The sequence below is a fragment of the Notamacropus eugenii genome, chromosome 6 (genome assembly GCF_028372415.1).
Source record: "Notamacropus eugenii isolate mMacEug1 chromosome 6, mMacEug1.pri_v2, whole genome shotgun sequence".
In the NCBI taxonomy this organism is placed as follows: Eukaryota; Metazoa; Chordata; class Mammalia; order Diprotodontia; family Macropodidae; genus Notamacropus; species Notamacropus eugenii.
Window position 1 is genome coordinate 49,848,156 of NC_092877.1, and position 18,885 is coordinate 49,867,040.

The 18,885-nt window shown below is 39.4% G+C and overlaps 1 protein-coding gene across 2 annotated transcripts in view; it reads right to left on the reverse strand.

Annotated features, from left to right (window-relative positions):
• The window catches only part of FAM53A (family with sequence similarity 53 member A), a 113,563-nt gene that overhangs the window by 80,292 nt on the left and 14,386 nt on the right, over positions 1 to 18,885 (reverse strand). For both annotated transcript variants that reach the window (XM_072619979.1, XM_072619978.1), the window contains exon 2: positions 6,361 to 6,614. In XM_072619979.1, coding sequence (XP_072476080.1) covers positions 6,361 to 6,477 — 117 coding nt within the window. In that variant the 5' untranslated portion in view covers positions 6,478 to 6,614. The remainder of the gene's footprint in view (positions 1 to 6,360; positions 6,615 to 18,885) is intronic.

The following is an 18,885-nucleotide window of genomic DNA, read 5'->3' on the forward strand; positions in this document are numbered from 1 at the left end:
TCATCCATCCTAGCTCAGGCCCGCAGCAACTCTTGCCTGCTCCCCCACCCCTATTCCAAACAGTTCCCTCAGACTCAGCAGCGCTACTTCCCATTTCTCTGCTTTCCCTGCCTAGCACTCATTCCTCTTGAGGTCTCCATGCTGCTGCTTAGGATGCCTGGCTCTCCTGCCTCATGATCTTGTATGATTTGGACAGGTGGGGCATCCCCCCCACGCATGCACGTACGTACACACACACACACACACACACACACACACACATACGCACATGAAGAACATAAGCTCCTCAAAGGCAGCGCTGTTTTCTGCCTCAACAATTCTGGGCTCTGTACACAATTGGCATAGGCTATGTTTGTTAAACTGAATATTCAAATTTTAGCAGCATGAGAGCAGAGACTTTCTTCCTGCTCAGTTTTTGTCACATTAAGTAGATGCTTAATAAGTTGTTGAACTAATCTACATTTTAATACCTGATCCATTTTTTAAAAAAAACTACCGACTCCAATGTTTATCATACCAAGTGTTGTTCATTAGTAATGGCTAAAACTATCATACTGTGTCAGAGTATACCAATCCCAGCGTAAATGGAGAACCTTCATGAACAAACTCAATTCTCACACCCTTTCACATCTTACCTGCCAGGCCCCAAAGGGTAGGGGTAATTAACTAGACAAAACTCAATTCTGACAAGCTGAAGAAAGGTGAGAACGATTCCTGAGACAAGCAGCAATGTTCACCTGATTAAGGACAGTGGCATCCATCCTGGCAGATCCAGGTTTTATGATCCTGCCCTGAACCCATTTGTGAAGAACAATGACAGGGTCAGCAAATAAGAGTCAGCAGCTGGGCCGCTTCAGGGTCAATACAGTAAACAAAGTATTTACAACCTTTAAATACTCCAGAAAAGGAGTCAAAAATTATGCAACCACCATCCCCCAATTCAAAAAAAGGCTAATGGAAGGTCCAGCCTTTACTGCACAACTACATGCATTTTCTATTTGTCAGTTAAGTATCTACATGATGAAGTTAATAGAGAGGCAGAAAAAAGATCAATTCTGTTTCTTTTTCGTTTTTTCTCACATTGCTTTTTTTCATTTACTCCTTTAATGGCACATAAGCCCCCAACAGAAGTTCCATCATGCCTGTCTTACAGAAAAATTCTGCAAACTTGGACAGCATACTTAAACTGCTGTAATCAGAGCTTCCACAAAGGTCTTCTGGCTCCAAGCACTGTTTGGCTTTTTGAAAGAGCATCCAGAGACACAGATCCTCCTCCTCCTCCTTTTCGGCTCCACATATCAAACATAGCTCAAAATTATTTCTGAATCACAGTAAGTGCAGATTCAAACAATAGCATAACTGTGTTTGGTCATAAAAGGCAGGAGCCCGTGGATGGAGAATGGATTTTTTTCAAATACATGAGAACTTCTCCTCTATTCCAATGAACAGTGACCTTCAATGTGTTGCCTGAGGACCGCCCTCTGGGAAGCTGCCATTTCTCCAACATATTTTTGGAGCTCTTCTCTTGGAGCAGCTTTTCCAAGCCAGTTTACAAGCCACCCAGAAAGTCTGTAACATTATTTTACAGTTACAACTGGTATTTTAGGAAACAGTGTTGAATGAGGTATATCACAAGACCTAGGTTTTATTCCGAGCCTCATGATGAACCACAATGCTTGGTAATTCTCAAGAGCTCTAAGCTTTAATTTATAAAAAATGGCCCAACTGCTACTCACCTCTACCTATCTTCATAAGGATTGTAAAAAATATTATGGCATAAAATGTTTCAACTTAAACTTGTGAGGCTTAATATATTTATATGGAATCCCTTTGACTATCAGAGTATCTTTTGTACAAAACTCAAGGCATCCTAAAAGCATTTCATTTTAGACCTGAAAGGGAACTCAGAGATAATCTAGCCCAATGTTTTCATTTTACAGAAGAGGAAACTCAGGCTGAGACATTAAGCAACTAGGGTCAAATACAGAGCTAATTAACAGGAGAGTCAGAAGTAGGAGATGGGTCTGAATTTCCAGGCCAACAGTCTTTCTCCTAAACTCCATTACTTCACCATTCTTAACAATCTGTTACACAGTTCAAGGCAGTTCACAAGGCAGTCATGTTGTCCTCATTCTATAAATGAGGAGAACCAAGCTCACAGTCTGACCTTCCCAGGGTCACACTGCTACCAAATGTCAGCAGCAGGCCTTGAAAGCAGGTTTCTTGAAACTAAATCCAACGTTCATTCCACAGAGCCCTTGTACTCTGAGAAGAATAAGGAGTTCTCCTGGTCAGTGTGTAATATTAAGCACTGCTCGGCCAGCATCTTCTACTATCAGAATACAGATGCTCTTGGAGTAGCATCAGAGGTCACCAGGCAGACAACCTTCGTTCTAGAGCTAGAAGGGACCTCAGAAGTCACTGAGTGCACCCTCTTCTACAACAATTCCAACAAGTGACCTCCAGTCTCTTCTCAGAGACGCCCCGCCCTGTGCACTAAAAACCCCCTTGCAGTACAGCAGCTTTTTCTACTTTGGATAACTTTTATTGTTATGATGTCAAAATTCTAAAAACGTTGACAATGGTGTAAAAACAATTTCATCAGAGGAAGAAGAGACAATCAAGTATTACATATTTCTATGCTTCAGGTTTTCTAAAATGTTAAGCCCTTTACAAACTTAAGAGGCAATTTCTAATCAAGTCTCTAGGACTTTTTTCTCTCTCTCCCCAGTGCCATTGGGAGGACTTGTTTTACTATCCCTTCAAAAAAGAAACTCTACAGAGGAGAAGCAAAGCAAGCGTGTGCATGGACAGATGGACAGCTGCCACTGCCCTCAACAAACTGTATGGGACAACTAAACTCCATCATGGGGTTAAGGAACTGAAGTGAGAACACTGGACAGGCTCGGTGGGACTCTGTGAGATAGGAATAATGCTATCCGTCCTGCCTGGTCTACCTCACAGGATGGGGAAGATCAAATGAGGCAATAAAAGCGCTGTACAAATTCAAGCTGTCAGTGAATCACCAGCCTTGTACAGTCTTGACTTCATGCAGATTCTTCTACCTTCTGGCCTCATGCTCTCACCCACGCCCCATCTGGGGAGGACCTCTAGCCCTTCACCTGGACTGCTGGATGTCAACAAACCCATGTTTTTAGATGAATGAAGAAGAAAGGAGTTTAAGTATGTAAGTAATTTATATAGCATCTACTACATGCTTGAAACTAAATGCCAAAGGCTTTCCAAATATGATCTCCTTGGATCCTCACAACAGCATTATGAGGTAGGCTTTATTATTACCCCCAGATGAGGAAACTTGAGGCACAGTCAGTGAATGGCTCAGGGTTATCCAGTTAGGAAGCACTTGGGGCTGCATCTGAGCTCACATCTTTTTGACTACAGGCCAGGTGGAGAGCCTCCAGGACTTACCATCTCCCCTGTGTCTATACTGCACAGTGTCCCAGGTGGCACAGAACTCAGGGTCTGGCCATCACCAATCCCTCTCTGTATCTCCATCAGACTTTCTTTGATGTGCTCCCTCCTCTAACTGTAGTGTAAGCTCCTACAGTGCAGGACCTCTCAGCCTTTTCCACTTGTGTCCTGCATCTCTGGGCACAGATTAGGTGCTTAATGAATACTCTACCCCCATTCACTTGGGTAGACTCTTCAGTATAAAATACTACTAAAAACAAGACAAAGTCCCTATTGCTACGCTGCACGAGGATGATAGATCAGTTTTCTTCCTCTGTTCCTAAGGCTCCTGGCACATACTTTAGTTGGGCAACTTAGAAGTCTAATGAGACATGATAAAAACTTGCATGGGATAGGGGGATGGAGCGCATCAACTGACAAAGACACCAATCTGGGGAGAGCTTTACTACAGTCTGCCATGACTAAGGGGGAAGCATACAGTGCCCACAATTAACAGAGGGAGGCAGTATCCTAGATGATCTTCAAATTATCTGTACTGGGCTTTGGTGTATAAATAATCCTTCCACATAGTGACCTGGTTTTTTTTTAGGCTAAGGAAGAAATTTCCTCGGGGTCTAAGAATTTGCTAGGTGGAAGAAAGACGTCCATCTGGTTATTAAAAATTTTTAAACAGATAATTCATAAAATGGATTCTACTTGGAAAGAAAAAGTCAAATGATGTCCCTTCTCTCTGCCTGTAACCTTCTGGCTTTGAAAATCCCATACTTTGAGGCCTTAAACCCTAGTCAGTTCCAAGGAGGTCCTGGTCACCCAATAGCCCATTCTAGTACCTTGAGAGAAGAAGACAAAGATTATGGCATTCTCCATGTTTCCTTATTCTCCAGAGGGGAAAAAAATGGAGTGTGCAAATACATGTGTGTATGTACATGTATCTGTACACATACACACACACACCCCCCCCTTATGTACTGTAATCGCTTACACTAATCCCCAAGTATCATATTCTTCACTGAGTAACTGTTTAAATTACAAGATTTCACTGAAAATACAGTGAAAGGTTCAAATAAAGTTGTCGCTGAGAGATGTGACGGCACCAATGTACCTTTCCTGCATTGGAAGGGCCATCACAGTGGGAAGGAGGCTTCTCTGAAAGCTCTTTGCATGCCCAGTGGTTCACATCTTGGCCTGGCATCGGCACAGCAGGACCCCATTTCTATTCTCCACAGCTCCTTCTTCCCTCATACATTGGCTTTTATGGAACAAAAATTCTGCGGCCCACTTTCTACACTATAGATTCCTTCTCTGACAATCACAGTTTCAGATTTAGTTGATTCAAACAGTGTTTTTAAGCCCCTGTTCTGTACATAGGAGAGAGAGACAACAATGAACAAGTTCCTGCCCTCAAGGGCAAATGTTCTGCAAGAGGATAAGGAGAGGCGAATAAATCAGGGAGAGAGCACTAAGAATTAGGGGACCTTTCAACTGAGCCTTAGAGGAAATAAGAATTCTTGAGGTGAGAAGGAAATACTCTGGCTCTTAGGGAACAGCAAGGAGGTTGGTTTGGATAGATTCCATGCTAAGGAGTCTGTCTGTAATCCTAGAAACATCAGAGAGTCCCTGGAGATGGTTGAACAGTGGAACAAGACGGCCAGATCGATGCATTAGAAAGGTGACTCACAAGGGGGAGGGGAAGAGCCACCATCTTTAGGATGGGAGAGAACTGCATTTGAATCTGGCTAGTGACTATGGGCAAGTCACTTAATCTAAGTCTTAATTTTTTCTTCATTAAAATGAAACTATGACACTAAACTAAAATACAAAAACTATGACACAGTTGACAAGATACAATTTATCCCAACTTTAATTAAGTGCCTGCTACAAGCAAGACACTGTGCTAAGGAAACAAAGACAAAAAGAAAACAGCATGTAGTCGTTCAAAAGTTTTCTGAGTCAACATTTAACAATCTTCTGATGAAGACATGTACTTTCTAGGACCTTCCCTTTCCTCTCTGCCCAACAGCTTTCCTAGTTTAACTAAAAGAAAAAAAGTAATTCTCATTTGAAAGCAGTCAATGCTGAAAAATGAAACATTTAACTAATAATATTATATATCTAAAAGTCTTAATTTTTGAACACCCAAAATTCATGTAAATCTTCAGCTTTCCTATAATCCCTCTCTTACTTTACAATCCAGATTAGATTATCTCTATTCCACTCAATCACCTGGTGCATCTTGTACTTCTGATTCCATTTTTTTAAAAAATCTCTATTTTTGCATTTACTTTCGGGGAGCCAAAGTCATTTGCATATTTCAAGATATTTCTAGAACAAAGGGATCCTCCACCTCACTTAGAGAAAAAAGTAACCTGCCCTGGGAGAAAGACACATAAACCTATTTTCCAAAATCAATGTCTAAGATCACCAAATGGTAAAACTCAAAGGAATTTTAGAAGATTGTCTCATCCAAACTATTTTTACTCTTAAGGAAACAGAGGATCCACAAAGTGAGGTGACCTACCCAAAGTCTCTCAACTAATGACAAGTAGCAGAGCCCAGAATACAGATCAAAATCAAAATCTACAAAAAAGATATAGGGTGTTATGTAGCATCACTCCAATATTTTTAATCTGGAGGCTGCTGTCCCAAATGTCAGTCAACAGATAACTAATAAACTTTCATCGGGCCCTTACTATGTACCAGGCACTGGGGTTAAGTTCTAGGGATACAAAGAAAGGCCAAAAATAAACTCTTGCTTTCAAAGACCTCAGAGACTAATGGGGAAGGAGGCAGCATGAAAACACTATGAACACAAACAAGACGCATCCAGTGTAAATTGGAGATGACCAAATGAAGGAAAGCACTAGCATTTTAGACAGATAAATAGCTAGAAATTAGATAGAGACACAGACATACATAGTGGATACTTACCAAGTTAATGTTATAAGTTTTACAGGTGAGATCATCCAAGCTCTGGTTCTGTAGCTTTTCGGTTATTAGTGTTACCATGGTAGGGGTCCCTTTTCCACTGCTCACACTGACAAGCATCGGTGCTCCTCTGTGTCCCACTTCACAAATCCTGGGCCATTGCTGGAACTACACTGGTCAATCTCAAGGTTTACACTTCCATTTTGCAGATGAAGAGTTTACTTTGAAGACACTTTCCAGGGTTCATGCCTATTCTTCTGTAAAGAGAAATTATCACATATAACTATAGACTTCATCACCTTAGGTCATTTAGCTATTAGACACATAGCATCGTATTGACAAAATGCTTTTAAACATCAATTTTAATTGTTTAGCTTAAATATCCTATGATTTGGGATGGCATCTCATTTTTTTTTTTTGATGAAGAAATTAAGGCATTAGTTGAAAAAGCTTAAATTGACAAATCTACATAGCGAGAAAATGGCATAATAACCAAAATTACTCTCTCAACCCACTAAACTACATAGCATCACTTCCTACAAGATTTATACCAATTTTACTATTTATACTATTCAAAGTTTTTCAGATTCTAAACCAGTGATAGATATGACCCCTAAAAATATACCGATTCCTCCTCCTCCTTCCAAGAAAGACTATCACCAGATCAGCAACTATTTTCTTTTGAAAGATCCAAGGGCAAAGATATTCCTTTAGGTTTGTGCATTTTTCAAAGCCATCTACATCCATGGTGTTAGGTATACAAAGAGGTGGCATCATTTGCATCATATAAGATTCTTAGTTTCTAAGGATCTCAAAGTTAGCAAAGGCTGTGGAACTCCTTTCAATCAGAAGTCAAGATGTTAGGACACAGGCAAGCATGTTTCCATCTTTCAGCTCTCTTCAATAGTGGAAATGTAAACCAAGATGTAAAAAAAAGAATATCTATAAAAATTTACTTTAAACATTTTTTTTTTAAAGTGGAAATGTACTTCATAACCTCACTTTCTTTCAGTGAAGAACAAGTATCATAAGGAAACGCTGAGTGGCTGGAAAAGCCAAAACAAATTTTAGTTTAATAACTAGTTATATTTCCAGTCCCAGATTTAAACTAAAGCTCTAAAGACCTAAGCTCTATTTTGTATCTTTCTCACCTGCAGATGTGGTGAGCATTTCTTCTACTCCACCAAAATCAGTGATATTAAAATAAGAATACCACCCTATGCTTGGGCCTGCCAAAACTTTATACTCTGTGCTACCATCTCACACAACATTCTATTTGGATGGTACCTGAAAATTCACTTGGTCTAATGCCCCACTCAATGCAAAAATCTAAATAGGATTCTTCAGTCATCTAGCTTCTGTCCCCCTAGCAGCAGTTAACCACTAAGTCAGCCATTATAGGTAAAGTTACCTAGTTTTCAAATTGGGTTGCTTTACAACAATAACACCAATAAACTTCATATTTATCATCATTTATATTTGTTCATTTATGTGTGTGTGTATATATATATGTCCATTCAAGTACACAGAGATAATAAGAAAGTCAACATTTTGTAAGAGTGGCCAACAAATAGGTCTGTTCCCATAGGAATGTTCAAAAACAAAGGAGAGAAACCTATTTAATGGAATCAAGGTTGTATGTAAAATCCCTATTTTATAGCTTTCTGCTTACTGATAATTTCCTTGCGTTTTGTTTTTTTTTTGAAGAGGGGTAAAAGAGGCTCTGAAATTAAATACTCCCCATTACTGGCAAAAGTGAAAGGTCAAAGGATTGTTGTTGATGGGTCTCCTAGACTGGGTAGAGAGCTGAAAGAGTTGACCTAATTCATGAACATTGGGGAAAACTCTGGAGTTCAGAATGTACTATTAAATGAATACACCCGCTTACAGAAAACATTTGCTCTAAGATAGAAGAAGTTAGCCCTAAAAATGCAAATGTATATGGTCTAGTAAGTAATGGTTTACCATGTTTGTAAATATATCTAATAGATTCTTTGGCAAAATGTTAAATGTATATATTTGTTCAATTTCTTGTTTTATCTTCTTATTCTAGTTTCAAGTTTGTATTTTAATGAGCTCTGATATATTTTCACCACATTAGCCACTTGTGAGAAGCTACTTTAAAAACTACTGATGATAATAAATGGTCAAATAACTGTCTAAAAATTTTAAGCCATTACAATGAACACAGATTAGATTCACAAGATACACTTCTAGATGGTGAATTTAAAAGAAAATAATATGCTCCTGATTCCCTTAATTTGAGTTTTAGAAAATTTTCAAAGACCCTACCCAACAGACCTTAAATTTAAGTTACTCAAAATACACAAGATGGTTCTCTATCTACACCTCCAACTTTTTCCCCCAATCATTAAATCAATTTTAGAAAACTTCCAAAAATGTATTCTAGTCTGCCTCAAAGACTGTCCTATTCAAAATGTTATCTTTGTGTATGCTAACTTTCCAAAGTGATCTATCCTAAAAAATTGAAAAAAACTTTGCCAGGGTGAACTTGATTATTCTTTTTGGTACTGCTATATAAACGCAAGCAAACCTTAAAAAACACTATCAATTCAATGAGAAGCACTGTGTCATCATGGATAAAGGCCGAGTCTTGGAATCAATCCAAAAATTCTGAGTTTACTTCCTCTTTGGGTTACATGCATGGTACATGGTCGATGAAGTAGTCACAAAATCTCAGTGGCCCCAAACAATTCTTAGACCAAGTCCCGGACAAACTAACAATTTGTTCTGGTGCAGGGAGTTGCCACACTGAAAATCTTCCACTCTGATGATATCCCAGATCCCAAAAAATAAGAGATAATTAAAAAACAAATCCATTGTAAAAGGCAACTGATTCTATACTTGGCTTTGCAGAGTTGCAGGGAAGAAAACTAATGAACACAGAAAGATCAGAACAAGAGGCAAAGAACTTTTTCTGTCATTCTCACCAAGTACATGCTCAGGATAGGCAGAAGTTCTGCAGTTCTGATTGTGCCTGCACAAGCCAAAGGAGGCAGAGAAAGAAACAGATAATGAAACAGACCTCCCTCCTCCTGTTCAAGAGAGACAGGCGGCTACACGCAGGTACAGTGTTGCACGTGACATCAGAAACTAGTCGTGTCGGTGTTTTATTGCGGTTGCTATTTTGCAAGGGAAGGTAGATCTGGAAATAACTCGTGTAAAATACTTTAAAGGGGGAGAGGAGAAAGGAGGGGAAATTTCTAGGAGTTACCATGAGGTAACTTATGGGTACCTTAATGGCCTTAGAATCATAGCTCTGTTATCCTGCAAATCCACTCTTGCCTCCATCCCTCAGGAAGCCAGGAAGTCATAAGCACTCTGACCAAGTACTGGGTCTGAAGGAAGGATCGGACCAAAATGCCAGGCTATGCTATAGGCTAAAAGATGTATGAAGGTAAAACTATCAGAAAAAAAATTAATAAGGCAAACAAAATGGCCTGGTTCTCTTGTCCTACCAAGATCATCCTCAGATTCAGCCTACCCAAAAAGAAAAGAAAAGAAAAATACTCATTTTTACTTTGTGAATTAAACCAATGGACAAACTACAAGACAAGTTTAAAATCATGAAAAATAATACTCCCTTCTCAGACACAATCTAGAAACTGTCCTTATACTCCACTGCTAGCTGTGGTCTGGTTAACTGGCTAATAAATTATAAAATCCTAGAATTAGAGACCAAGTTCAGATGCCAACCATGCACAGGCTAATAATGGCAAGAGGGGGAAAAGCTGATGCCAAATAAGCATGGGGACCAAAGAGAAAAAAAGAAAAAAGCAATAGAAAATATCCCCCCCCTTAAAACAGGCTGCTCTACCCTAAAATGCACGCAACCCTAAACTGTGATCGAAAGTATTCATGTGAAAGATTTCTTCCAGAAACAGATGACAGTATTAATTTGTACAAACTCTGGCACCTCGGAGAGGATCCCAATGTCACCTGTCCAGCAATCCTGCCTTCCTCTCCATTGTGCTTCCCACCTACTCCACTCCCCATGCTCTAGAAAAGCCCTTTCTTCCAGCCCAGGTCAAGGCCAAGATGCCCAGACTCTTGATCCAAGGAGTTTTTGTCACATCCTACTTTAAGACCTGGCCTCTGGCAGTCTGGCGCACTTGAAGAACTGTACAAAGACTTGAACAATTACTTTCAAGAAGAAAAAGTAGTGAGCTATGATTCTAAGGCCATTTATATGTCGTCGTCTTGCCTAGAGGCAAAAGGATGGATGAGATTACTTCAAGGTCTCTCTCAGCCTACAAATACTGAACAAATCAAGGTTTTAAAAATTATTTTTAAAAAGAAACTCTCTTTCTTGCCCATCATACTCCCCTTCTCCCTAGCTTTCAATAAATATGATCCTGTTTCAAAGACATGTCACTTTTAGCTGCCCTTATGTTTTTAGTTACTGGGATTAATCAGAGACCTGAGTAAATGACTTTCCTCATGCTCCTTGCACAAGAAGCAGAATCAGAAGGTTCGGTTAACTTCTAATGAAACTTCTCAAAGCCCACAGACTTCATAATCACCATCCTTCTAAAGCAAAAGTTAATTAAATATCAAAATTTTCTGTGAAAGAACTTTAAATACTCATAGGGAAGCACCTGAAAAGGGAGGGTTGGGTGGGGATAACCCACACAGAAGGCTCTGAGCTCCCCAAAAGTAGCCAATAAACCCCAACTCAATCAGGTTATTACTTCTAACTTTTAATACATTTGTATCCTCATTCACAAAAACTAACTATTCTATAGAACACGGTATTATATGGGACCCACTATCCCCACTATGATTTAAAAACTTCTTTAAATGTCCAAACTATGTACAAAAAAGTTTGTGTTTTATATTACTATTAGCAATTTTTCACATCCAACTTAGTTATTCCCTCTCAACAGACAGTAATGAATAAGTATGCCAAAAAAAAAATGAAAGGGGAAATAAGTCTGTAAAGTTTAAAAAAGACTAAGTAAAACAAAGCTAGTTTACTGAATAACTAGACAAAACATGAATTTACAGAGCTAAAAGATAACACAAAACAATACAACCAAAGATACTAACACAACTGCTTGTTCTCCTTTCTCATTCAAAAAGGACCCCAAGCAAAGTACACGGAGTTCTCACAGACGCTCCTACCACTGGCACTCAAAATCTACAATGCTCAGGGAAAGCAGTGCTTTTAAAAGGAGCCCTTGCCTCATTCCATCCCACAAGTCACTGCCTTACACAAAGTAGGTGGTCAGTAAGTAAGTAGGTGTTTGACCTGGCAAGAAGGTACAGTTTGAACAAGTATTTGATGTGGGTTCACATCCTGGATTCCACTCTTGTAGGGAGGGACATAACCCCATGCAAAGCATCTGACTGACCTTTTCTTCCCAGATCTATGAGATAAGGAGAAGGGAGGGATGGCCATCCTACTACCCAATATATTATTTAGTACACACATGGATAGCCCTGATTGGGCCCTGGAAATCCTTCTCACTCCAGCCATGGAACAAATGAAAACCTCCACATGGAATAAGCCTTTTGCTGAGACGAAGGTCAGAAATTTAATCTTCATTTGCAAATCCAGGTAATTTACTCATTCAAATATTTATCAAACACCTACTCACCTACTATGGGCTAAGAAACTAGGTTCAATCTGCCAGTTACTATGTTTGGGACTATCATTAAGTTACTTCTCCTCTGGGTCTCAGTTTCCTTTTCTGTAAGATGAGAATGGAGATAGATGAGAGGACCTATAAGGACAAGCCTATTTCTAAACATGTGATCCTATGATCCCTAAAGTAAGAGTCTACCCCTTTCCACACTGAAACTTATGTACATCATATAATTTCTTAACACCTTATTCCAATGAGAGTGATATAATGAATGGATAAATTACATTCATGGGGGAAAGGGTGGGGGAGAGAAGAGAATTAGTATTTACTAAGCACCTACTAGATGCCAGGTACATGCCCAGGATCAAGCTACTGAGCATCTGAGGCCAAATTTGCACTCAGGTCTTCCTGACTCCAGGCTCAGGGTGCTCTCCACCTTGCTACCTCACTGTGTAAGAGCAATAAATTTTTATCAACTTTGGAAATTAAATTATCACCGCATCATAACAAAAATTCACATTTTGGATAGCGCTTACTATGTATCAAGCACTGCGCTGTTGTTCAATCAGCCCAGTTGTGTCTGACTCTATGTGACCCTATTTGGGGTTTTCTTGGCAAAGATACTGGAATACTTTGCCATTTCCTTCTCCAGCTCATTTAACAGATGAGAAAAGTGAGACAAACAGGGTTAAGTGACTTGCCTAAGGTCAGGCAGCTAGCAAGTATCTGAGGCTGGATTTGAACTCAGGGCTTCCCAACACCAGGTCCAGCTCCATCTTCTAACACCATCCTTAAATATTTATCAACCATAGAAATTAAATTATTATCTGACAAACACTATTATCTACTAACAAACACAGTGACATCACACAGTAAAAATTAATAAAATAAGAACATGCCAACTTTCTCCAGACTGTTTCAGAAAAAAATTCTTCTAATTTCTTAGACTTAGGGACAGGTTATGGAAAATACAAAACTCTTCTGCTTTTTGGTTCTCTATGTAAAAAGCATAACATAAACAATTGAGAACTTCAAAGCTACACCAAGACTTCAAGGTACCTGAGAATCTTCAAGGAAACTAGGTTTTCCTTTGGATGAAACAAAAACATGTGAGCAGCAGCCATCATACTGGGAGGTCAGTAATGGCGCACCAAGTCTCAATGTTTCAACATTACCTTTCAATACTAATTGGTAACAGATGACGAGTTATACTGAGTCTTCCAAGGGCAGCAAAGAGTCTGCTCAAGGAATTTAACTTTCTGGAATTCACTGCTATTGGAAATCGAGGTTCAGCTGGAACCTTAGAAGCTGAAGCTACTTCCACCTAGAGTTCTACTTTCAGGGACTGTTTATTCTTATGTCACACTATTCATTTCATTCAACAATAAATAAAAACTTCCACAAAAGTCCCACACAGTGAGATGTAAATTCATGCCCCCTCCACAGCAGATACAGAACAGCAATTTTAGAGGATGGGGAGGAAGAGCAAAAATGCCAACCACCTGCTAATAAGCCCATCAAGATTAAGACCTCTTTAGGATACTATTCTCCAGAACAAGTGCTAGAAACTGGAAAGAAACTTTATCCACTGAACCTAGCCACCTCATATCTGTTCTAATTCAAAAAGTTCAAGTTATCTTATATGCAACTATTTGAAGACAGTGAAGTTTATGTCTTGACAAACTAACAACAAAGAAATAAGCAAAATCTTAGGGTCATCTCATATCAAAACGGTTACCTTGTCATTCATAAAACCTAGAACCAAAACCACTCCAAACCCACTTCCCATACACGTGGAGGTCGAAGAGAGCTCTACATTCATTAATTCACTGAAGTTTAGCCAGTCCCTAATGTTGGAACTTCCAATCTACCTCTAACATCCTAAAACCTTGCCTCGGGACCACTAAAGAGAGGTATAAAAAAAAAAAAAAATGACTTCTGTGCCGGATGGGAAGGAGTGATTACAGCCTGGGCTGACAGGAAAGGCTTCAGGAAACTGGCACGAGAGGTGGGACTTCAGGGACAGTCATGAGCCCTGAAGAGCAGCAGTGCAAAGTGTCCAGTGTGAGCATGCCGAGCATCTGGGAGGCCAGCTTGGTCAGAAAAGTAGGCTGTACATAGAGGTGACTAATAGGAGAAAAATCAATAGTCTCTGAGTTGAGGTTTGACCTGACCTGACCTCTAGGCAATGAAGAGCAGCACTCTGTCTGGATTAGGTGAAAGGGCAGAAATAAAAAAGGGGGCCAAGGTCAAAGGATCTGAGTTTTCTTCGGCACTCGATGTGACTTTGGGATAAGTCACTCTCCCTACAATCCTGGATTTTCTCCAACACAACCTTATCCTCCAACTCTTCCCCGACTCTGCCCCTCCTTCTAAATCCCAAAGTTCCCCTTCTGAACCAGGCATCAAGACAGAAAATCTGCCCTGCCCCCCACCTCCACCATGTCATGACCATTTCCTGACCCTGCAGCAGGTACTTTTCAAGAGGTGAGCCCTGCAGTCCTACCTTCTCCTTTCTGATTTAGATGGGGCGGTGTCACAGAAGACAACTTTCATTAGGTCTCAATACATTCTCTTTCCCCTAAAACCCTGAACTTTCCTATTACTGCTGGAGGTACCACTAGGCTCCCAGCGATCCATGTATCATCTCCAACTCCTCGTTCCCCCTTACCCAACACATCCAGTTGCCAACTCTTGTTGTCTCTTCTGTCACCACAATATGGCTAGCATCTGTTCCACTCCCTAGACTTATAGAACTGTCACCCCAGGTCAGGTCCATATCATCTCTCACCGTGACTACTGCAGCACCTCCTACCTGCACCTCCCTGTCTCAAATCTCTCCCCTCTCCAATCTATTCTCTGTGGAACTGCCAAACTGATTTTCCTAAAATGCTGGTCTCACCATGTTGTTTTCCTACTCAAACTCCAGTGGGTCCCTACTGCCTCTAGGATCAAATATTTCATTTTTATCTCATCCACAAAGTATCTGCTCTGTGTAAGTTTTACAACATATAATTAGTACAGTGGTGCATGTATATAATTTATAAATAGATGCATACTGTGCGCTCAAAACTTTTTTTTTTTTACTGACAGGGAGCATGATTAAAAAAGTCTGGAGACCTCTAGTCTAAGCCTATATTAAGATGAAGACAATGGGAATGAGAAGATGGGAGAGATGCTAAAAAGAAAATCTGAAATGCATGATCTGACAGATGACAAGAAATGAAAAGTGAAGGGGAGAAAAAGGACAAAGACAAGCCCAAGTAACAAACAACACAGCAAATGGTGGTGCCACACAAGAAACAATCAAGTCAGAAAACACTGGTTTCAGGACAGATAATGAGTTCCACTTGAAACACAGAGAATTAGGAAAACACACAGAATGTCAATGGGTAACACTTAAGCATTAAAATATTCTCAACAATTTAGGCTATTTGAGGAAAAAAATAAAAACAATGTATCCCTAATCAAAACGAGATGCTCCACTCTGAGTTCTGACCACCAAGTTCTGTGGTCATTTCCCTTCAGAAGGGAACACTGAGGTAAGGACTGCTAAGACCAGGCTAAGATACAAGAGGAAAACACACAAAAATATATATGTACACTTACATATGTACTGCTCAGGATGAGAAAAGCAAAGTGCTTGAGTACATAGCAAACAAATTTCATTAGAGGAAAACAAAATTCATTTTCCCTATTCTAGTTTTTCCAAATCCATCTATTACTGCTGTTAACTTTTCCAATTTATACTAGGCTCTTCATCCATGTGTATGCTTCTCTCTAAAAGGAGGGATTTAAGAACTGGACTTTTCCTATGAAGTTTCCAAATGATTTTCCTCCACATATCCTCCTGCAAGGACAAATAGCACAGGAGCAGAAAACAGAAGCAGGAGAGAGCGACCTACATTGAGTTTCAGCCCTCTAGAAAATCAATGAATGACCTCGCTCAGGCATTTCTCTTCTCTGGTTTAGTTTCTTCATTTTAAAAAACTAGATGGGTGGAACAACATTGTTTCTGTGATTAACTCAATTCAACATTTACTAAGTTCCTGCTACAAAAGAATTGATGATTCAAAGACAAAAATGATATTCCAACACCTAAGGGGCAGAAGTGGATAGAACATGTACACAGCAAAGGTAACTGGAGTACAGAGATAATGTTAACAGTTCAGAATATCAGGGAACACTGGCAACTGTAGAGAAGATTCATGGAAGAAAAGGCACCTACCTGTACTAATCCTTGAACCTAAGATTTTTTACATGTAAAAAAAACATTAGAATTTGCAATGACAGACAGCACATGTAAAGGAAGAGGGGGTTATGAACTATAGAGTGTAGGGAATGGCTACTATTCTAGCTGAACTAGAAAAGAGTAACAGTGGGGATGGGAGACTAGATGTGTGATTTCACAGGTAAAGGGAACTCCTGGATGCACAAACTCCTAACAATGCAAGTTGGCACCTTCTCTGAACCTTAGAATGAAAATGTTTACAGCATTAAATTACTTATGTCATGACAGGATGAATAACGTGCTGAGGGTACAGAACCAGTGTATGTCAGAGGTAAGACTTGAACCTGTGGTTCATCGTGGCTTTTTGAGGTTCATTCTCTGTTCACTGTGCCATCCTCTGCTGCCTCTCCCAAGGGGATCTGAAAGTCTGGACAGGTAGACTGGAGCCAGATCTTTGTGACAGTAAAAACCTGGGAACCGAGGAGATGCTCATCAATCAAGGAATGGTTGTGATACAGGAGTGTATGGAATACTACTGTGCTTTCAGAAATGATGAAGGGGATAGTTTCAAAAAACTTGGAAGGATATGTATGAATTAGTAAAAAGTGAAGCAAGCAGAACCAGGAGAACAATTTATATAATAACCACAATCTGATTTACACAATGACCAATCACAATTCCAAAGGAATCACGATGAAATCTGGTATCTATTTCCAGACAGAAAATTGACAGGCTCAGTGCAGACCAAAGCATATTTTCTTCTTTCATTCTTTTCTCTATTTTTTGGAGGGGGTAGGGGGATCAGGGAACACGGCTAATGCAGCAATTTGTTTTGCAATACTATACATATTCTTAATGTATTTTGTTTTTCTTGCCTTTCCAATGGGGAGAAGAGGAGGAAAAGGGAGACAATCTGAAACTGAAAATAAAATAAAACTGAATTTAAAAATCACGTCAAAAAAGTGAGGGGAAAAAAGAAAATACTTCTCTAAAAGCCAGAGAAAGACATATATGAACTGATGCAGTCTAAAGTGAGCAGAACCAGAAGAATAATTTATAACATCAATATTGCAAAAATAAATATGAATAATTTTTATAAATTCATGAAAAATGAAAGCAGAGCAGAATGAGTAGAACAATTTATATAATAACACTCTAAAGACACAGAAGTGTGAAATGTGTAAAAACTCTGATGAATGCAATGACCATCCATGACTCTACAGGACCTATGATGAAGTGCACTCTCCATTAACAGAGAAGTGATGGAGTTGGGGTGTAAAGGAGACTTTTTAAACACAGTCTGGGGGGTAATTTGTTTTGCTTTAAATTCATTTTAGTTGCAAGAAACTGTATTTTTTTCAATTAGGTAAAAGGCTGGAGGGAGAGAACAAATTTCTATCCGTTTTCTTAAAACTTTAATGAAAAACGACGATTAAGGATGACTATAGGCTTGGAAACCTCAATAACATGGGAGGACAGGGATGCCACCAACAGAAATCACAAAGTTCAGGAAGGGAGAGAAGTTTATTTAATGATCTTAGCCCTCTGGTCTGATTTAAAGCGTTTGCCTCTTTTCCTCCAATCACCCACTGTTCTACATTCATACAATTTCAAATTGTTTTTCTTCAACTACTTAAAGCAGTCAAGGCAGGAGAAGCCAAACATATTCACATACAGCAAATGAATGTTTGTAAAGAAGTTTCTGTTGTATCATTTCTCTTGAAAGCACACTAAACAGACACAAGGTTATGATATGCCAAAGTTGGTAGTTCCTATTTGTAACCCTAACTTGCTTCCAAGTCAAACTAAATATCTATAATTTGTTACAAAGAAATTCACAAGTAAAATTAATATCAGGCTCAAAGAAAATAAAACTTTCTAAATTATTAAAATTATATAAAAGCCAAGTTATTTGCTGGAAGGCAAGGAGGTCACAAGTCCTTTGCAGAACACAGAAGAATCTGGAACACTGCACAGACAGTAAGAACTCAATCAATCTGTTAGTCAAATGATTGACATTCTAAAAACAAGATATACAGGCATACTTTCTATCATAAAGCAACAGAACAAAATCATAATCAAATTCAAACATCTAAGTGTCTCCCCTCCAAAATGAGGAGCACAAAAAATTCCCAACAGTTCCCTTGCACCCCTCTATCTCTTGTGGATGGAGGCCTAAGCTGTATACAAAAATAATTAATGGAAAGCAGAATACAACGTATATAGGAGAGTTTGTAGGCAGGTGTGTAGGTATGGTATGAAGAAGAAGAAAATCCAGTTTCATGAAGGGGCTAATACTGAGTCAGGCTTTGATAAAGTTAGTACAACTGTGGAAATGGGGCAGAGAACTGGTCCAGGAAACATTCGAAGCAAAGGCATGTGGGAAGGAAGAACATGTGTTTGAGGAACAGAAAGGAGTACAGGTTATATTTTAGTAGGTAAGAGGTGACCAATCAAGTTTCGGTTTTGAAACAGTGAGGGGTTGTTTGATCAAAACTACGAGAAAGGAAGATTATTTAAGGAATTGGAGATGCAGGAAGAGACCAGTGAGAAAGGTACTTCAACAGTCAAGGGAGTGCTAGTACAGGCAGCTGGTGGGCCAGTGGCCAGAACCCTGCGCCTAGAGTCAGAAAGACCCAAGTTCAACTACGGCCTTCTTAGACACTTTACTGTGTAACCCTGGGCAAG